General features: G+C 47.2%; 1 protein-coding gene across 1 annotated transcript in view; it reads left to right on the forward strand.

The window, feature by feature from the left end:
* SGSM1 (small G protein signaling modulator 1) overlaps positions 1-22308 on the forward strand; it is a 90717-nt gene that overhangs the window by 10123 nt on the left and 58286 nt on the right. Inside the window, exons 2-3 of the mRNA XM_081836508.1 lie at positions 3714-3789; positions 21592-21754. Coding sequence (XP_081692634.1) covers positions 3726-3789; positions 21592-21754 — 227 coding nt within the window. The 5' untranslated portion in view covers positions 3714-3725. The remainder of the gene's footprint in view (positions 1-3713; positions 3790-21591; positions 21755-22308) is intronic.

Consider the following 22308-nt stretch of genomic DNA (forward strand, 5'->3'; position numbering starts at 1 on the left):
GGACACATTGGGGGCAGGAAGCGCAGCTGGCAGGTGAGGCAGCAGAAAGGAGCTGAGAGGGATTGTCGGCTGAAGGGGGTTAGTCATTGGCCTGGTGCATCCGCTGTTGGCTGAGCAGCTGTAAAGCTCACACTGTCCTTTGAAAAGAGGCAGCAACTGCACAGCGGGAAGGAGCACAGCGGCAGGAGCAAAGCCTGGGCTTGTCAGCACGGCAGAGACAAACAGAGCTGGATGTTGGCAAGGCAGGTGAGGAGGAGGCCAGCCTGGCCACTGCATTGCCCTCACCTGAGAGGTCACATCCCACCCTTCTCCACTAGCTAACTAGCCACTAGCCAGCTAGCCAAAAATTCCCTCTTAAAAGCAGCTTTTAATTTTTCTTTTTAAAGAAATCATGTGGCAGTTCAGCCAGTAAGTCCACAAAAGCCTAGCTCTGCAAGCAAAACAGAACACAAATTACAGAGGATATAAATATTCTAAAATCTGACTGTTTGAGTTTTACCAACTTGGGATTTGCGTGTGTGATACCTTCCGGGTGTATAATAGAACATGCACGGCTATCCCAAGTGCAAAAGAAGACGCATTTAAGACATTTAAGAAAGCAAGTCTGTGCTCAGAGCTGCTTTGAGCTGGAGCTCTTGAGCTGCCATCACCTCTTCATAGAATCACAGAAGAGTTGGAAGAGACCACAAGGGCCATCGAGTCCAACCCCCTGCCAAGCAGGAAACACCATCAGAGCACTCCTGACATATGGTTGTCAAGCCTCTGCTTAAAGACCTCCAAAGAAGGAGACTCCACCACACACCTTGGCAGCAAATTCCACTGTCAAACAGCTCTTACTGTCAGGAAGTTCTTCCTAATGTTTAGGTGGAATCTTCTTTCTTGTAGTTTGGATCCATTGCTCCGTGTCCGCTTCTCTGGAGCAGCAGAAAACAACCTTTCTCCCTCCTCTGTGTGACATCCTTTTATATCTTTGAACATGGCTATCATATCACCCCTTAACCTCCTCTTCTCCAGGCTAAACATGCCCAGCTCCCTTAGCCGTTCCTCATAAGGCATCGTTTCCAGGCCTTTGACCATTTTGGTTGCCCTCCTCTGGACACGTTCCAGTTTGTCCGTGTCCTCCTTGAACTGTGGTGCCCAGAACTGGACACAGTACTCCAGGTGAGGTCTGACCAGAGCAGAATACAGTGGCACTATTACTTCCCTTGATCTAGATGCAATACTCCTATTGATGCAGCCCAGAATTGCATTTTCAATTTCCTCATAAGAGGACAGAGATCACAACTGTTTTTCTCTCAGGGCAGCTTTCTCTAAGGGCTGCTTGCCATCACATTCCCTGCAGAACATAGGAAGCTCATTAAAAGCAGTTTTCTTCAGGACAGGATTGGTGCAGATGCAGGACCTTTCCTGATACCTGGGAAAGGAACAATCCCTGCTTGTTGGGCCCCTTTGCCTCCCAGAATGGCTGGCTGGTTGCCAGGAATCTTCTGACATGAGAGGGGTGACTAAGTTAGTTTTCCCCATCCTGTCCTCCCTATCGGACCCTTGATCTGATCTAGCAGGGGTGCTTCTTAGGTTCTTGGATTTCATTGAATCAAAGAATTGCAGAGTTGGAAGGGATCTTCAAGGGTAATCTAGTTGTCTTCTTCTTTGGCGATCCCTCATAGCCGAGTAAGATTGTCTACCCTCAATATGGTCTTAACAGGGAGGCTATAACTGACTGTGGAGGCCAATTCTGGATCCACACGTCCTTCCACAGTGGGGACATGGGTTTCCGGGTGGGAGTTGATCCCAGTGAGAGTTTGCCAGGCCTGCCTTCCTCTTAGCTCGTTTCTCCCTTTCGTCCTGAGTTCAAGCATCTTCAAAGTCCATGACACCTTTGGTAAAGGCTGTTCTCCAATTGGAGCGCTTGCAGGCTGGTACAACCCCCTCCAATGCAGAAATCTTAGCTAAAGAATGACAGAGATGTTCCTGGAAGGAGCAGCTGCCACCCCAAGACAGATTTAAAATCTCTCCCTTTCCCACCTGTCCTGCCATCTGCTCTCAGCACCATTATTTTAAAATCCTGGGGAGTTGTGCACAGGCATCTGCTGTGTGCAAGTAAAACGTTTCTTTCATAATGTGAGGCAGGAGGAAGGGGAGGATGGCTGATGGGATGGTGGAGGGGGAAGCTTCATCCTCTTCTCACCTTCTCTGACAGCTGCTCTTGCAAGGTGCCCACTCATTTTGTGCCTCACTTTTCATGTTGCTCCAGCTGGAATCGGAGCAGCAGCCCCAGGGGAGAATCCATAGCCCAGGGATTGGGAGGAGCACTTGGATGATGAACGACTTGGATGATGGACTCAAGGGCATCCTGATCAAATTTGCAGATGACACCAAACTGGGAGGGGTGGCTAACACCCCAGAGGACAGGATCACACTTCAAAACGACCTTGACAGATTAGAGAACTGGGCTAAAACAAACAAGATGAATTTTAACAGGGAGAAATGTAAAGTATTGCACTTGGGCAAAAAAAATGAGAGGCACAAATACAAGATGGGTGACACCTGGCTTGAGAGCAGTACATGTGAAAAGGATCTAGGAGTCTTGGTTGACCACAAACTTGACATGAGCCAACAGTGTGACGCGGCAGCTAAAAAAGCCAATGCAATTCTGGGCTGCATCAATAGGAGTATAGCATCTAGATCAAGGGAAGTAATAGTGCCACTGTATTCTGCTCTGGTCAGACCTCACCTGGAGTACTGTGTCCAGTTCTGGGCACCACAGTTCAAGGAGGACACGGACAAACTGGAACGTGTCCAGAGGAGGGCAACCAAAATGGTCAAAGGCCTGGAAACGATGCCTTATGAGGAACGGCTAAGGGAGCTGGGCATGTTTAGCCTGGAGAAGAGGAGGTTAAGGGGTGATATGATAGCCATGTTCAAATATATAAAAGGATGTCACACAGAGGAGGGAGAAAGGTTGTTTTCTGCTGCTCCAGAGAAGTGGACACGGAGCAATGGATCCAAACTGCAGGAAAGAAGATTCCACCTAAACATTAGGAAGAACTTCCTGACAGTAAGAGCTGTTTGACAGTGGAATTTGCTGCCAAGGAGTGTGGTGGAGTCTCCTTCTTTGGAGGTCTTTAAGCAGAGGCTTGACAACCATATGTCAGGAGTGCTCTGATGGTGTTTCCTGCTTGGCAGGGGGTTGGACTGGATGGCCCTTGTGGTCTCTTCCAACTCTTGATTCTAGGATTCTATGATTCTGTAACCCACTGATCTTCACTTGCCCAGTGACCCCTTGTACCCTTCCATCACATTCCTGTTGCCATTACAGGATCAAAGCACTCAGTGGCCTGTGTGCTTCATTCCTTTAAGAGCAATTTTTAAAACTGCTGTAAATGGATTTCATTTTGATGCAGGCACTTTTAATCCAACTGCTCTCTGCTCTCCAGGGCTTAATTTTCAGCCTTCTGCTCTACTTGCATCTGAGTTCAGCTTCTAGGCATAGTCACAAAAATCCTTCTACTTCTTGTGTGTGTGTTTTGGAGGGGCTCTCAGGAGCTCTTTGAACTTGGTCCCTGCAGCCTCAAAGCTTCAAACTCTGGAATGATCTCTGTCCTGGGAGTGATCCAGTCTGCTAGCAAGGGGACTGGAACCTAATACTTTAATTTTACCTTCACAAACTAAAAAACTCACCGTTCTTTTGTTTTGTCTCTACTGTTTTGCAGGTGAAACAGATAATGGAGGAATCCGTCACCAGGAAGTTTGTACATGAAGACAGCAGCCACATCATTTCCTTTTGTGGTAAGTCTGTCAGCCGGACGTCTCCCGTCTGGTGTGCAGTTTCCCCTTTGTGCTCCATCGGTCACCATATTGGCCACCAATATCTGAGCTGTGCGCCTCAGTAGCTTCTCAAAGGCAGTTGCACACTACCCTTTCGGATGACATCTAGTCAGGGATGAGGTGGGGCTTAAGAATAAACATGGAAAATTGATCCGAACTGGAAATAGACTGTTCCATCTATCTGTTTTGCCTTACCAACTGTGGATTTTTTTCCTGATCCCATACCAAGACTCCTTGGAGGCTGCAGCAGCCCCAAGGTGGAGAGGGATCTGGCCCTGGTTCATCCTGTATGGGTCCATGGAGCTCACCTTCCCTTCCCTGAGCCCCAAAATGTCAGTTCCACTGCTAGGTCCTCTTAATGGACACATTGGAGAATCAGGAGATCCCAGAGGAGAGATCCCAAGAGCTGGAAACCCCATTACCTTGAAGAAGGTACTTAGCTGCAGAAGACGGCACCAGTCCTTTAGTTAGGAGGCAGTTCGGGGGGGGGGGGTCAAGCATCTACTCAGTGGCCACACAACCCGGCTATAAAACTCGGTGGTTGCTGAGACATCATTAGTGGTTGGGCTCAGCTGCAGAAACACTGGTCGAGGATCTGAACTCAGCCTTTACCTCTCTCCAAGGTGCTGACTCTTGCTTTGCGCACACCAGCTTGGCTGTCTTGCTAGCCTGGGGGAAACTGGAGCTACTGACCTTCCCTTGCTCGGGCCATCATCCATCTTCAAGGGTGGCTCTCTCCATGGACCAAATTTATGGAGGAGAGGGCTATCAATGGCAATTAGACATTGCCGCCATGCTCTGTTGCTGGAAACCACAGGAGGAGAGAGGGCTCTTGGGCTTGAATTGAGCTTGTGAGTTTCCCACAGGCACCTGGTTGGCCACTTTGAGAACAGAATACAGTGGTACCTCGGGTTACAGATGCTTCAGGTTACGGAGGCTTCAGGTTACAGACTCTGCTAACCCAGAAATAATACCTCGGGTTAAGAACGTTGCTTCAGGATGAGAACAGAAATCGTGCAGTGGCAGCACAGTGGCAGCAGGAGGCCCCATTAGCTAAAGTGGTACCTCAGGTTAAGAACAGTTTCAGGTTAAGAATGGACCTCCAGAACGAACTAAGTTCTTAACCCAAGGTACCACTGTAGTGGACTAGATGGGCCATTGGCCTGATCCAGCACAATCTTTTTATGATATTAGGTTCTTATCAAAACAGCTTCAATACGTCTTACAATACGAAGTTTTCAAAAGTGTCCCTAAATTTGTATGCTTCCATGGAACTGCCCCCCTCTCTACTTGCCACCTAACTTCTGATATTGGGGGGATGTAGTGAAGAGCCTTTGAATCATTCTCAACTGGTGGGCAGGATCGTGTCAGAGAAGCTGGTCTGTCATGGAAGATGAGGCTCTCAATGGCTGCCAGTCACAATGGCCATGCTGTGCATCCAAGCCATGCTTCTGAATCCCAGTTGCTGGAAGCCACAGGAGGGGAGAGTCTTGCTTTTGTGCCCCAAAATTGCTTGTGGCTTTCCACTGGAGCATTAGCCTCATCCAGCAGGCCCTTCTTATATCCTTTGGCTAAGCCATCCATTTACAAATGATGCCTGTTGACCCTTACCTCAACCTGACTCTTTGGTTAAGGTAGGCCAGCTCAAAACAAAACAAATTCCTTCCAGTAGCACCTTAAAGACCAACTAAGTCAGTTCTTGGTATGAGCTTTCGTGTGCATGCACACTTCTTCAGATACCTAGGCCAGCTGTGTGAGTGGGGAGAGAATTAAGATAGGGTGATCCAGACACCACCTCCTCTTCCTTGGAGCAACTGTAGACTGAATCACCAAATGAACAGAGCAAATCTGGAGCTGGCTGGCTCCCTATGGGCTTCACATTGTTTATAGCGCTGTTCCTCACCACCCACAAGGCAGGACAGGCAGGAGTGCTTGGCAATTCTCATCATCCCAGCCTCTTAAGTCTGCTGTTGCATTTCTCCTTGGCCTCAGGGCAGCTCTGGAGCACCATCTGGGGACGATGGGAATTTAATTTGAGTTGCCTGCCAGCCTCCCTCAGCCTCCATGGGGAGGACCAGGCTCTTAAATAACCCTTATTAGCATGATAAGTGGCAGAGGAGGGGGAAGGGAGAATGGCGCCAGGATAGGGCAGCTTTCAGTCCCATCCCTCTGCCTTGTTCTCCTCCAGGCCTTTAAGAAGCCATGGCTGCAACCTTTCTGCTTTGTTCTTCCTTTAATGCAGACACGTCCAACAGGTAGATCGTGAATGTCTGGTAGATCATTGGCTCCCCCCAAAGAAGCTCAACCCCCCCAAAATAGGGCTTTCCTTCCTAAAAAAAGCTCAACAAGTTTGATCGCTGTCAGTCTTTACCTGTGAGTAGATTGCAGTCTCTTGGGAGTTGGCCACCCCTGCTTTAATGGAAAGGCTGCAACGGATTCCACTCAAAGGACTTGTCCAATGTGGGTGCCTGAAGTTTGGTGGGATTGACTGCATGGCAGTCCCCCTCAAAGGCCTCATCCACACAGGTGGAAAGGGTGATGGTGGGGGGAGTCCTTTCATTCCTGATGGATCTGTGTTGCCAGGTCTTGGTAAACAGTACTTGCTTTGGTGGTTCATTATTTAGTGACATTGTGTCATCTTGGCAAAGCATCCCTTGCTGGCTTCTCCCTTGATGCACCTTAGATGAGTCAGACCGCAGACCACAGAAAAGAAAGAGAGAGAGACATCTGTCCATTTGGTTGGGCAAGGAAACCCTTGACCAGTTGCTGTATGGCTCAAGGTTGGAGTGATGGGTTTGCAGGCCAAAATGGCCTTCCCGCGTTCAGGCAAGCCTCTTCCTCCTTCTTAATTTTAATTTTCAGTTTTCATCATTAGCATCATTCAAACTTAAATTCAACATTATTTATACAATTGGGGGATTCCCTGTACCCCAAGACTTCCCTCCTCCCCCTTCTGGTTTTCCACAAATACATTTTTTAATTTTAACCACATCTAATTCATGTATCCAACTTTGATTACATCCTTATTTATTTCTTTACCTATTAAAAAATTACAAGCGCTATATCAATCCTGCTAACATCTTTAAATATTTGCATTGTTCCTTAATATACTCTATAAATTTATGCCATTATTTTTTAAATTTACTATCATCTTGGTGTCTCATCTTCCCAGTCATTTTCGCCATTTCTGCATAGTCCATCATTTTCGCTATCCACTCTTCCTTGGTTGGCGTTTCCTTGGTTGGCGTTTCCTCTTCCTTCCATCTCTGGGCAAAAAGTATTCTTGCAGCTGTTGTTGCATACATAAACCGTCTTTTTAAGTCCCTTGGTATTTCTTCTCCTGTGATGCCTATTAAAAAAGCTTCTGGTTTTTTTGTTTTTTTTTTAAACAAAAGTTATCTTAAACATTTTTGTCAGTTCATTATATATCATTTCCTAGAATGCTCTCCCCTTCATGGATCACTGCCTTGCCATGGTGAAGGGGCTTGAATAACTCAGAGAAGCTATGAGCTATGCCGTGCAGGGCCACCCAAGATGGACAGGTCATAGTGGAGAGTTTTGACCAAACGTGATCCACCTGGAGCAGGAACCGGCAAGCCACTCCAGTATCCCTGCCAAGAAAACTCCATGGACAAAGGCAACAGGCATATAAAAGTTATAACGCTGGAAGATGAGCCCCTCAGGTCGGAAGGCGTCCAACATGCTACTGAGGAAGAGCGGAGGACAAGTACAAGTAGATTCAGAGCTGTTGAAGCGGCTGGGCCAAAGCCGAAAGGACGCTCAGTTGCGGATATGCCTGGAAGCGAAAGGAAAGTCCAATGCTGTAAAGAAAAATATTGCATAGGAACCTGGAATGTAAGAACCATGAACCTTGGTAAGTTGGATGTGGTCAAAAATGAGAAGGCAAGAATAAATATTGACATCCTGGGCATCAGTGAACTAAAATGGACGGGAATAGGCGAATTCAGTTCGAATGACCATCATATCTACTACTGTGGGCAAGAATCCCGTAAAAGAAATGGAGTGGCCCTCATAGTCAACAAAAGAGTGGAGAAAGCTGTACTGGGATGCAATCTCAAAAATGATAGAATGATCTCGATACGAATCCAAGGCAGACCTTTTAACATCACAGTAATCCAAGTTTATGCACCAACTACTGGTGCTGAAGAAAGTGAAATTGACCAATTCTATGAAGACTTACAACACCTTCTAGAAATGACACCAAAGAAGGATGCTCTTCTCATTATAGGGGATTGTAGGGAGTCAAGAGATAAAAGGAACAACTGGGAAGTTTGGCCTTGGAGTTCAAAACGAAGCAGGGCAAAGGCTAATAGAGTTCTGCCAAGAGAACAAGCTGGTCATCACAAACACTCTTTTCCAACAACACAAGAGACGACTCTACACGTGGACATCACCAGATGGGCAGCATCGAAATCAGATTGATTATATTCTCTGCAGGCAAAGATGGAGAAGCTCTATACAGTCAACAAAAACAAGACCTGGAGCTGACTGTGGCTCAGATCATCAGCTTCTTATAGCAAAATTCAAGCTTAAACTGAAGAAAGTAGGAAAAACCACTGGGCCAGTAAGATACAATCTAAGTCAAATCCCTTATGAATACACAGTGGAAGTGAGGAACAGGTTTAAGGATTTAGATTTGGTGGACAGAGTGCCTGAAGAACTATGGATGGAGGCTCGTAACATTATACAGGAGGCAGCAACTAAAACCATCCCAATGAAAAGGAAATGCAAGAAAGCAAAGTGGCTGTCCAACGAGGCCTTACAAATAGCGGGGGAGAGAAGGCAAGCAAAATGCGAGGGAAATAGTGAAAGATACAGGAAATTGAATGCAGATTTCCAAAAAATAGCAAGGAGAGACAAGAAGGCCTTCTTAAACGAGCAATGCAAAGAAATAGAGGAAAATAATAGAATGGGAAAAACCAGAGATCTGTTCAAGAAAATTGGAGATATGAAAGGAACATTTCGTACAAAGATTACCATAATAAAAGACAAAAGTGGAAAGGACCTAACAGAAGCAGAAGACATCAAGAAGAGGTGGCAAGAATACACAGAGGAATTATACCAGAAAGAAATGGATGTCTCGTACACCCTAGGTAGTGTGGTTGCTGACCTTGAGCCGGACATCCTGGAGAGTGAAGTCAAATGGGCCTTAGAAAGCACTGCTAATAACAAGGCCAGTGGAAGTGATGATATTCCAGCTGAACTATTTAAAATTTTAAACGATGATGCTGTTAAGGTGCTACACTCAATATGCCAGCAAATTTGGAAAACTCAGCAGTGGCCAGAGGATTGGAGAAGATCAGTCTACATCCCAATCCCAAAGAAGGGCAGTGCCAAAGAATGCTCCAACTACCGCACAATTGCACTCATTTCACACGCTAGCAAGGTTATGCTTAAAATTCTACAAGGCAGGCTTAAGCAGTATGTGGACCGAGAACTCCTAGAAGTGCAAGCTGGATTTCGAAGGGGCAGAGGAACTAGAGACCAAATTGTAAACATGCGCTGGATTATGGAGAAAGCTAGAGAGTTCCAGAAAGACATCAACTTCTTCTTCATTGACTATGCAAAAGCCTTTGACTGTGTCGACCACAGCAAACTATGGCAAGTTCTTAATGAAATGGAAGTGCCTGATCACCTCATCTGTCTCCTGAGAAATCTCTATGTGGGACAAGAAGCTACAGTTAGAACTGGATATGGAACAACTGACTGGTTCAAAATTGGGAAAGAAGTACGACAAGGCTGTATATTGTCTCCCTGCTTATTTAACTTATATGCAGAATTCATCATGCGAAAGGCTGGGCTAGATGAATCCCTAGCCGGAATTAAGATTGCCAGAAGAAATATCAACAACCTCAGATATGCAGATGACACAACCTTGATGGCAGAAAGTGAGGAGGAATTAAAGAACCTTTTAATGAGGGTGAAAGAGGAGAGCGCAAAATATGGTCTGAAGCTCAACATCGAAAAAACGAAGATCATGGCCACTGGTCCCATCACCTCCTGGCAAATAGAAGGGGAAGAAATGGAGGCAGTGAGAGATTTTACTTTTTTGGCCTCCGTGATCACTGCAGATGGTGACAGCAGTCACGAAATTAAAAGACGCCTGATCCTTGGGAGAAAGGCAATGGCAAACCTAGACAGCATCTTAAAAAGCAGAGACATCACCTTGCCAACAAAGGTCCGTATAGTTAAAGCCATGGTTTTCCCAGTAGTGATGTATGGAAGTGAGAGCTGGACCATAAAGAAGGCTGATCGCTGAAGAATTGATGCTTTTGAATTCTGGTGCTGGAGGAGACTCTTGAGAGTCTCATGGACTGCAAGAAGATCAAACGCATCCATTCTGAAGGAAATCAGCCCTGAGTGCTCACTGGAAGGACAGATCGTGAAGCTGAGGCTCCAGTACTTTGGCCACCTCATGAGAAGAGAAGACTCCCTGGAAAAGACCCTGATGTTGGGAAAGATGGAGGGCACAAGGAGAAGGGGATGACAGAGGACGAGATGGTTGGACAGTGTTCTTGAAGCTACAAACATGAGTCTGACCAAACTGCGGGAGGCAGTGGAAGACAGGAGTGCCTGGTGTGCTCTGGTCCAGGGGGTCACGAAGAGTTGGACACGACTAAACGACTAAACAACAAGAATGCTCTAGCCTTTTTGCACGTCCACCAAATGTGGTAGAACATGCCTTCATTCTCTTTACACTTCCAACATATGTTGGTAGTGTGCTTGTACATTTTTGCTAATCTTGTGGGAGTCAAATACCATCGGTACATCATTTTCATATAATTTTCTGTCAGCGAACAGCACGTGGTGAACTTCAAATCCTCCCTCCATAATCTTTCGCAATCGGTAAGTTGTATATTATACCCAACATCTTTTGCCCAATGAATCATTACTGCTTTTACCTCTTCATCTTTAGTTTCCCATTCCAACAGCAATTTATACGTTTTTGGCAATAGTTTCTCATTATTTCCCAACAACTCTCTTGCAAACCTTGACAGTTCTTTACTGAAACCCAATCCTTTGTCCAACCTAAATAGATCATTTAGTTGGTGGTATTGTAACCATTCTGTTAGTAATTGTCTTATATCCTCAAATTTTTCACCTTTAATTGGTTTCCTACAGTTAACAGCTCTTTGTAAGTTGCGCATTCACCTTCCATGTTGTTTTTTTAAACTGATATTGCTTCTAATGGTGATAACCACCATGGAGTGGGGATTTTTATAATTTTCCCATATAGCATATATTGATTTTCTTTTTTAAAAAATAATAATATTTATTACTTTTAAAACTTACAAAAAAGAAAAAGAAGAAAGAAGACAAAAGAAAAAAAAAAGAAAAAAAGAGAAAAAACATTACAATACAATATATAAACTATACAAAACACAACCTTAACACATTAAACTAAACACAATAAACTAAACAAAACAATACAAAACAATTTAAAAACATACATCATACCTTTTCCACATTCTATCTTTCATTCCCTTGTTTCATCGACCTCCTCTCACCTCCCTTTTTGTATTCCACTTCTATTAGTTGTCTCAGCAATTCCTTTCCCTCTTTCTCTATTTTCTGTCATATAAATGTCTTAACATATTTTTAATCTTATTTTCCATTAAAACTAGTATACTTATTTAAGCTTAACTCCTTAAAACATTTCCACTAAGGCCATAAAATTTCATTCCAATATTTTTCTATTGCTCATTAATTTGACAATATTTCTATATATAAACTTTAAATTTTCCAATCTTCTTCCACCATCTCCTCTCCCCGGTCTCGGACTCTGCCAGTCACTTCCGTCAACTCCATACAGTCCATCGACCTGGAGATCTTATGTCCGAGGCTCTTAACTCTTTTCCACGTCCCTTCTGCAGGTCTTCTTCATATTCTTTGATGCTAAAGAGCAGATCTCGGGGAAACTCCGACCTAACGATGCTTTTATTCCTTCTCGACAGGTCAGCCAAATTTCCATAGTTAAAGCTAAGATCCATAAAGTATTTCAGGGCATGTTTCAAGATTCCTCCAAATCCAAAGGCCCCCAGAACTCCAATCTCCTCCTGACCCAAGTCCATGTCCCAAAAGTCAGTTAATCCCTGCATGTAGGGATCTTTCCAACTTTCCTTTTCCAGTCCAGGCCGGGCTCCGATCCTCAAAACCTGACTTTTTCTAGTTTCAATCATAAAAGGCCTCAACTTATAGTCCTCAATTTGCCTCTGTAAGGCTGAGGCTCCCACTTGTATTACTTTAGGTTCGACAACAACAACTTTCTCCTTCTCCTTTTCCACAATTTGTCCTGCTAAAGTAAATTCCTGTACCAAATCCTGAATAATTTCTGTATTGGTGCTCACTTTTTGTCCCAAATTAATCACTTTTTGTCCCAAGTTATCAATTTTAGTAGTCAAAACATCCGTCTTCTTGTGAAGTTGTTCCAACGAGTAGCTTATCTTACATAATGCAGTCACTAAGGCTTCTCCTGTCGACATTCTTAAATGGTCCAAGGTCAATCCCTGATTCTCACAGTTCTTATCATGCAGCTGGAGATTCCCCAGCTCCACTCTCGTAACAGTTTCAAAAGCTCCCTCTAGAGGGAAACAGTCTCCACTTGTATCAATCCTTTCAAGCATAGTTCAAAAAGTAAAGTTAGTTTCGATTTTCGGTTACTTTTCCTCCTTTTTAAACGCAGAAGAGGACAATGGAAACAATATATTTCTCTTATTTAACTAACTGTCAACATACGTTCTCTTCACTGTCAATGAACTCTCCCAAAACGTCAATCTACTGGCAGCCCATTTCCAGGTTCAGAGCAGTGGTAATTTAATTTTTATCACTCTCTCCTGCAGGCTACACAATCCAAAATTTCCCCCCTGTTCTCCTGCTTCCAAGGGGGGTTTAATGATTTCAATCGATGGAAGTTTAATCCTTTACATAAGGCTTTCCAAGACCTTAGCTTGCAGCTTCTTTGCTTCAATCTATTTACAAAAAGGGAAGGCGGACTTCCTGTTTGAAACCTTCCCATTTCAGTACCAAATTAAGACGTTTGTAAATCCAATTTTCCGTTCTACTCACGGGTAATTGTTTGAAGTCAAATTGTCCACAGGAAAAAGTCAGCGCTCTCCGGCAACAGCAATGCGGCTTCACTCCGTGAAAAAAGCAATCAATTCGAAGCACCGCGCCACTCACCTCACGTCGCTCCGGATCCCCAAAACTGGGTTTCCCCGCGAGCAGGGGAAACAAAGGGTGCCAGCCGAATCCCACGTTCACAAGCTTCTCCCGCCTGTGATTTTAGTGGGTCTCCGCCTTCACCGTGGCAGTCAGACCCTGATTTCCACGGAGCAAATTCCTCCCGATCGGAGGAACTCCGCCATTGCCGGAGGCGCCAACCCGGAAGTCCAGCATATATTGATTTTCTTACAACATGTTTCAGGAATCCCTTATGTACTTATGTTTTCCATACCAAAGATATGCATGACATCCAAATCTGTTATCATAACCTTCCAGATCTAATATATCTGAATTCTTTAATGTTATACGTTCATGAAGCCAGCAGAGGCAGGACACCTCATAATATACAGTGGTGCCTCGCAAGATGAAATTAATCTGTTCCGTGAGGCTCTTCGTATAGCGGTTTTTTCGTCTTGCGAAGCAAGCCCATTGACAGCTTAGCGGATTAGCGCTATTAGCGGTTTAGCGGCTTTTAGCGGATCAGCTGATAAGCGGCTTAGGGCTTAGGAAAAGGGGGGGAAAGGGAAAAAACCCCGCAGGAACTCGCAAGACATTTTCGTCTTGCGAAGCAAGCCCATAGGGAAATTCGTTTTGCAAAGCGCCTCCAAAACGGAAAACCCTTTCGTCTAGCGGGTTTTCCGTCTTGCGAGGCGTTCGTCTTGTGGGGCACCACTGTAACTTTAAATCTGGCAAGGAGAATCTTTAGTAACTTATATTTAATCCTTGGCTCCCCCCCCCCTGCAGTTAGATTTAGATATGTCCTTTTGCCATTGTTTGAAGTGTCCTGCTCCACTATCGGTATGGATTGGAATAAAAATAACATTCTAGGCAATACATTCATTTTTATTACCAAGATCCTTCCCTATTAGCATAATTTTTTTCTTCCCCATACCTCCATATTCCTTTTTATTTCATTCCAAACTTGTCCCTGCCACAGACTGGTTTTCCAAGTTCCACCATTGGTGTCCTGGGTCTAATTCGTCTTCTTCTGTGTCATCTCTGGGGATTCTTGGGCTAGTGCCTCCCACCACTCTTCATCATCTAGCCAGGCCCCTGAAACGAACCTCGAACATGCCTGTACAGTAGTACCTCGGGTTACATACGCTTCAGGTTACATATGTTTCAGGTTACAGACTCTGCTAACCCAGAAATATTACCTCGGGTTAAGAACTTTGCTTCAGGATGAGAACAGAAATCATGCTCTGGCGGCGTGGCGGCAGCGGGAGGCCCCATTAGCTAAAGTGGTGCTTCAGGTTAAGTACGGACCTGAAACTGTTCTTAATCTGAAGCACCACTTTAGCTAATGGGACCTCCTGCTGCTGCCGCGCCGCCGGAGCACAATTTCTGTTCTCATCCTGAAGCAAAGTTCTTAACCCGAGGTACTATTTCTGGGTTAGCAGAGTCTTTAACCTGAAGCGTATGTGTATTGGTTCTAGGGGTTGCTCGTGTGTAAGCCGGTGCCAACACCTGGCTGGGTTCCCTGAGTGAACCTTTTCTCTCCAGACAGCCACTCACCCGTGGCTGTCTCAATCGCTGGCAGAATCCGTCAGTGGGCGTTTCTTAAACTTCTTCCAGCAAAGAAGCTCTTTGACGCCTAGTCTCCTCCTACTCTCTCTGCGTGAAAGCCTTCTGCGCAAGGAGGGCATAGGCAGCGGAGGACCCCTACTCTCCCCGCTGGTCCCCGGCAAGGAGTCATGGGACCGCCTCGCCGCTTCCCCCATCTGCCCCCCTTCTCCACTGGTGCTACGCTGATTCTCTTCCCCAGAAGATGGGCTGCCTCTCCCAATCCCAGGACGCTCTCTGGAATCCCTCTGGATTTTGCTCTCTCCCTCCGGCACTGATGGCAGTTCCCTGACATCCACCTCCTCCTCAGGACCCCCCTCACCCCTGACACGATCTTCCGATACCACCTCCTCTCTCTCCTCGGTCGACAATGCGGTGAATCCCCTGAAGGAACTGTCATCATCTTCTGAGGATTCAAAACCAGCCTTCCATCTGCTCGGATCTCTTCCCTCTGGTTGAACCTCCCAGTCTGATCCTTCTCCCTCGGATACCTCCTCTCCCTCCTCTTCGGAGGCAGGAAAACCCACAAAGTCCCCTTCGTCGTCTGTGGGCCCAAATTCTTCCTCCCAGAATCTAGCTAATGGTTTGGGCTTATCCAGGAACAAACTGTGGAATTCTTCCACCAGATACCCGTCAGTGATTGATTCAGCAGGGACCCACGTGTTTTCAGCCCTGGGTTCCCCCTCCCAGGCTACCAAGTACTCTACCTGGCGACCTCACCACCTTGAATCGAGTATTTCCATGGCTTCGTTACAGTGTTCCCTCTCCTCTACCCGTGGGTGGGTGGTAACCCCTCCCTCCCATCCCGGGAATTCCCGCCCCTCCCTGTAAGGTGAAAGTAGGGACCTATGGAACACCGTATGTATCTTCATGCTGTCAGGCAACTTGAGTTTAAATGCCACTGGGTTAACCTGCTGTATCACCTCAAAAGGCCCCAGCCGCCTAGGCTGCAACTTCTTGCACCCTCCCTTTAGGGGCAACCCTTGGGATGACAACCACACCCGGTCTCCCACCCGTATGGCCTCCCCCTCCTGACGGTGCCTGTCCGCCTGCCTCTTGTAAACTTCCTTGGCCCGCTCCAAGTTCAGCCTGAGTTGCTGTTGTAAGGCCTCCATTTCCTCCACAAATTGCTCAGCCGCAGGTACACTCCATCCTTCCTCCCCCCTCCCCGGGAAGGCCCTGGGGTGACACCCGTAATTGGCCATGAAAGGGCTCATTCCCGTGGACACGTGTTCAGCGTTATTGTACACAAATTCAGCCAAAGCTAATTTCTCTACCCAGTCGTTCTGTCTCTCGCTGACATAGCAGCGTAGGTACTGCTGGAGTATACCGTTCGCTCTTTCGGCTTGTCCGTTGGTTTCTGGGTGCCTCGCCATCGAGAAGCTCACCTCGACCTGTAGCAAGCTCATGAGCTTCCTCCAGAACCGGGAAGTAAATTGTTTCCCGCGATCCGAGATTACCCTCAAGGGAGTCCCATGCAGTCTAAAAATGTGATCCACAAACAGCCTGGCTGTCTCCTCTGCCGTTGCCGCATGTGAGCAAGCTACGAAATAGCACATTTTAGTCAGTAGATCGACCACTACCATGACCGCTGTCTTTCCCCTTGACTTGGGCAGATCTGTCATAAAATCGATGGACACCACCTCCCAGGGCCTTTCCGGTGTAGGTAAGGGTTCCAGTAGCCCCGTGGGGACAGCCCTTTCCCCCTTTGCCCTCTGACATCTGTCGCACCCTCGTACATATTCTTGTATGTCTTCCCTCACCTTCGGCCACCAGAACTGCCTGGTGACAAGTAGCATGGCCTTGTGCTGTCCAAAGTGCCCAGCTGTTGGGTTGTCATGGAGTTGTCTAAGTACCTTCCCCCTTTAAGTCTCCCCTGGTACGTACAGCGCTCCCTTATAGTACAGTAGCCCTTCCTTTTCCTCAAACCCTCCATTGTTTTCCTTTCCATCCCTGAGTTCCCTGATTTTTGTCTGAGCAAACTCATCGTCTCTGGTGAGTTTCCTGCTTGGCAGGGGGTTGGACTCGATGGCCCTTGTGGTCTCTTCCAACTCTATGATTCTATGATTCTATGAGCCCTGCCAGTTCTCGTTTCCCAACCAACGCTCCCCCCCACACCCACCGTCCTCGGGAAACACGTGCCTGGTCTCTGGTGGCCCCTCTCTTTCCATGCACTCCGGTTTCCGGGAGAGAGCATCTGCCCTTACGTTTTCCTCTCCCGGCACGTATTGTATTTCGAAGAAAAACTTGGCGACCTCCTGGGCCCATCTGATCTGTCTCTGGTTGAGCACTCGCGCGGTCCGCCAGTATTCCAAGTTCTTGTGATCAGTTCGGACCTGGATCTTGTGCCACGCCCCTATCAATAGATGTCTGCATTGCCAAAATGCCGCATAGATCGCAAGCAATTCTCGGTCATACACCGTGTAGTTTTGCTCCGACTTGCTCAGCTTCCTAGAGAAAAAGGCACACGGCCTCCAGTTCTGCTTGGCCCCGGGCTGCAAAAGTACCGCTCCAATCGCGCGGTCGGATGCGTCTGTCTCCAGTCTCATGGGCTTCTCCGGATCCACGTGCAGGAGCTGCTCTTCCGAGGCGAACGCCTTCTTCAGTCTTTCAAAGGATTGCTGCGCACCCTCTGTCCACGCGAACTTCTTTTTGCTACTAAGACAATCCGTTATGGGCGCTGTCAAGTGAGCGAAGTTCTTTATGAACTTCCTGTAGAAGTTGCTGAAGCCTAGGAACCTCTGCACATCCTTTCTGTTTTGGGGGGCTTTCCATTCCAGCACTCCCTTCACCTTGCCCGGATCCATGGCTAGTCCTTTGTCTGACAACCTGTACCCCAGGAACTCGACCTCCCTGGTGTGGAATTGGCATTTTTCCAGCTTGACCCACAACTGATCCTTCTTCAATCTCTGTAGCACCTCCCTGACGTCTCTGACATGTTGTGTTTCATTGTCCGAATAGATTAAGACGTCATCCAAAAAGGCTACGCAATTCTTGTACAGCAGGGGCCCCAACACGTGGTGCATGAAGGCTTGAAAGCAGGCAGACCCCGATTGTAATCCAAATGACATGACTACTCAAAAGCCCCCAGGGGGGTGAACATGGTCGTTTTCCATTCGTCCCCTCCCTTATCCGAATCAGATTGTATGCTCCCCTGAGGTCCAGCTTTGTAAAAATCTTCCCCTGCCTCACATGTGTCAAAATATCGTCAATCCTGGGCATTGGGAAAGTCACGGGTTTGGACACCAGGTTTACGGCCCTATAATCCACAACTAATCTGGGCTGATTAGTCTCTTTTTTGTCCACAAAGAACACTGGACTGTCCCCCAACGCCTTGGATTCCCTTATGAAACCTCTTTTCTGGTTCTTGTCAATAAACTGCTGCAACTCCTGCATCTCCCAGTCGGACATGGCATACAGCTTACCCACCGGTAACTGAGCCCCTGAAAGCAGGTTGATTTGGCAGTCAAAGGGCCTGTGGGGGGCAGTCTGTCTGCCTCCCTCTCGCTGAAGACCTCCTTCAAATCAGCATATTGTGGTGGCACCTTCTTTTTTTGCTCCAGGGCCACCCCAGCCACCCTGGCCACAGTCATTCTTGGTTCCTTCCCTCCCAGACAGTGTTCTAAGCAGTAAGCTGACCCAAAGGTGACCGACTGCTGATGCCATGACACCACTGGGTCATGTATTGCCAGCCAGCTCATTCCCAGTATTATTGGGGGTCCTGCCAGCATGGCCACGTGAAAGGCAATGGTTTCCGTGTACCTGGAGACATTCACATTGGCGGTGTCTGGTGTGTCACTTCTCCTCCCAGGAGTTCCCTGCCATCGATGGTGGTCACCTACAAGGGAAAATCTAGTGGCAACAGGTGGAGCTGGTGCTCCAGAGTGAAGTCTCTGCTGAAGAAATTACACGAGCTGCCAGAATCTAGCAGCCCCTCCACTTTGACGGGGTGCCCATTTGGGAATTCTAGCACCACCTCTATGGCTATAGCTGCCTTGGGAGGGTCTGGCTGGGGCACTTCTATTGGTTGCTGGCCTGGCTGCTGCCCCTGCTGGTTGGCAGCCAGGCTTTGTCGTTTCCCTGCACCGGCCCTTCCTCCCCCTTCTCGTCGTGGCCTGCAGCCCCCATCATGCCTTGCCAGGCTTTTCGTTGAGGGCAGACCTTTGCAAAATGTCCTGGTCGCTGACAGAGGAAACACTTCTTGGTAGTTTTCCACTCCTTCCCCTCCCTTTTCCGGCCTTCGCCAGCGTTTGAAACTTCGTGCACCCGCGCCCCATCAATTTCCATCGGCTCTGCCGCCTGGGAAGGCTCCCTCGGCATCTCCGGAATGCGGTTGCCATGGAAACGTTCCACCCTTATCTCCCGCTTCTCCTGAGCCCGCGCTTCCTGGCGTACACCGATCGCAAGCACAGTCTTTGTGAGTTCATCCAACTCGTCTTTCACTTCGGGGTCCAAACCCACTTCAAACAACATTTGTACTGGTTCAGAGTCCAGATCCCACCCGAGCTTGTGGACTAACATCGCAAAACGCGACCAGTAGTCTCTGACGGACAGGCCCCCCTGCTTGCACCCCATCAGCTCCCTCCGTGTCACACTTTGCTCCACCTCGCTGGAGTACATTGCGTCCAATGCCTGGTAGAATTTCTTAAGATCCTTCAATGCATCATTCTGCGTCACCATTAGGGGCCTGATCCATTCGCGTGCCCCATCCTGCAGATGTCCAACAATGTAAGCCACCCTCTCCCCGTCATCCGCAAAGTCATTTTTCTGCAAATCCAAAGCGTACTGAATTTCCGTTCGGAAGGCATTTTAGTCTTGGGGCTTTCCACCAAACTTGTGTACCAGCCTCGGGACCTTCCTCCCTATTGGGGTGGCTCTGACCTGTGCATCCTGAGCCCGTCTCTCCTCCAGCCGCGCAGACAGGGTAGCGACATGCGCCTCCAGGTCTCGGTTCCTCTCGACCAGACCTCGCACCACGGCTTCTTGCTCTGTCTCTCCGGCCAGCCCTGTTTGGCTCATCGTGCTGCCTCTCCAGGGCTGCGCACAAGCAACGTCAGGGACTGACAGATTGCTGTAATGGTTCTAGGGGTTGCTTGTGCGTAAGCCGGTGCAAACACCTGGCTGGGTTGCCTGAGTGAACCTTTTCTCTCCAGACAGCCACTCACCCGTGGCTGTCTCAATCGCTGGCAGAATCCGTCAGTGGGCGTTTCTTAAACTTCTTCCAGCAAAGAAGCTCTTTGACGCCTAGTCTCCTCCTACTCTCTCTGCGTGAAAGCCTTCTGCACAAGGAGGGCGTAGGCAGCGGAGGACCCCTACTCTCCCCGCTGGTACCCGGCAAGGAGTCATGGGATCGCCTCGCCGCTTCCCCCATCTGCCCCCCTTCTCCACTGGTGCTACGCTGATTCTCTTCCCCAGAAGATGGGCTGCCTCTCCCAATCCCAGGACGCTCTCTGGAATCCCTCTGGATTTTGCTCTCTCCCTCCGGCACTGATGGCAGTTCCCTGACAGTATGTAACCTGAAGCGTATGTAACCCAAGGTACCACTGTACTAGATATTTTGGGAAGGGGTTTGTCTGTCTGTTCCACCCACCTATCAAACTTGACCTGTGAGTGGTGGGTCAGGGCGCTCCACCCCAGACTGTCTGTCGTTAGAAGGAACAGGGAGATAAACACTGGAAGTAGGCCAGAAGCCGTGGCTGGGCTCTGGAATGCTTTCAGATGGGACAGAATGGAGACGTGTCACACGTAGAAATCAGTTCTCGAAGGAGGGGCAATGTTGAAGAAAACTGACTGATTACAACAGGAGGGGGGGAGAAGGTAAATAAATATTTTACACAGCTACAGGATATAAAACTCCCTCTGCAATTGAATGGATATGGATTTATTAAATACGTTCGAAAGTGGTCACATCAATGGCTGCAAAAACCCCCACAAAGGATTAAGATCGGAATTGTGGAACTTGGACTAATTAAGAGAATTGGCGCAGGATCAAGGAATAACATCAATAACATCAACTCCTGATAGCCGGAACATGGGAAGTCATCCAAAAATGTTAATTTCGGAACTGATTAATTGGTTCTTTTGATTGTATTGTGATCTGGCATGATTTGGTATTGTATTAATGTGGCCTCCATTGGATTGTTATTAATAAAAAATTAATAAAAATTATCATAATAAAAGAACATAAGGACCTTGTGGATTTTGTCCCGCATCCTGTTCTCACAGTGGCCTGTGGTATGAGAGAGGGAGAAACAGTTTTCTCTGTCCACTTTCTGTTCATCATTTTATGAACTGATGGTGTTTCCTGCTTGGCAGGGGGTTGGACTCGATGGCCCTTGTGGTCTCTTCCAACTCTATGATTCTATGATTCTAACTTCAATCCTGTCTCCCCTTACTCGCCTTTTCTCTAAACTAAAAAGTTCCAAACTCTGCAACCTTTATTTATAGAGGAGTCCCTCTTTTCCTTGGATCATTCTGGTTGCCTTTTTCTGAACCTTTTCCAACTCTACAATATCCTTTTTGAGGTGAGGCGACCAGAACTGGACACAGGATTCAAAGTGCAGTTGCACCATAGTTTTCAGCATCATGATGCCAGCAGTTTTATTTTCAATTCCTTTCCTAATGATCCCTAGCATGGAATTTGCCTTTTTCACAGCCATTGCACTTTGGAGTGACATCTTCACTGAGACCCAAGGTCTCGCTCCTGGTCAGTCATCGCTAGTTCAGACCCCATGCACATGTATGGGCAATTAAGACATTTTGGTCCCACATGTATCACTTTACACATTTCACTGAATATCATTTGCCAGTTTTACCACCCATTTTCTCACTTTGGAAACATTCTTTTGGAGCTCTTTGCAATCTCTTTTTTAACAACTTCCCATCATCAGTGAACTTGACTGCCTCACTGCTCCCTCCTAATGCACCACCTGGCCCCTCTCTCTTGTCTCCTTCCAGCTGCCGTTGAAGCCTGTGTCCTCCACGGCCTCAAGCGGCGGGCGGCGGGCTTCCTGCGCAGCAACAAGATTGCCGCCCTGTTCATGAAGGTGGGGAAGAGCTTTCCTCCCGCTGAGGAATTGTCCCGGAAGGTGCAGGACCTGGAGCAGCTCATTGAGAATGTGTAAGTCTATGCTCTGAGCCTGGGTGTGCGCATGGGGCTGAGACATGGCCAGACACCAGCTGGAATGGGGCTTCAAGCAGCAGAAGGAGAGCTTTGGCCCTTGCATCTAATCCCCAGCGTCAGGCCCCTGGAGAAGTCTGGAGGGCCATTGGACCTGGGTTGCTAGTGCAAGACTTATGTGATTTTATGGTGGCATTTTTATTTACTGTAAGAGGATTGTTTGATTTTATTCATTATTTCTTCATGGGTGTTCTCATTAATTGTTCATTGTTTAAATTTTGTTATATTTTGTAACTTGGTAAATTATGTAATTATTTTTTTATTTGTGAGCCACCTTGAACATAGTTTGTTCTGGAATGGCATTATCCAAATAAACAATGACGATGCTGAGACTCCTGGACCAATAATTTTTGTGACATGAAAAAGTAGCATCTGATTTAGCCACAAACTGGTCTGTGCAGATTAGGCCTTCTTTTGCTGCAATTTTCCTTCCACATTCTTAAAAACCTGGGTTATATCCTTTTGTAAGCAAATATGTCCAGTAAATAGATGAG

Source organism: Podarcis erhardii (genome assembly GCF_964252035.2).
Source record: "Podarcis erhardii genome assembly, chromosome: 13".
Classification (NCBI taxonomy): Eukaryota; Metazoa; Chordata; class Lepidosauria; order Squamata; family Lacertidae; genus Podarcis; species Podarcis erhardii.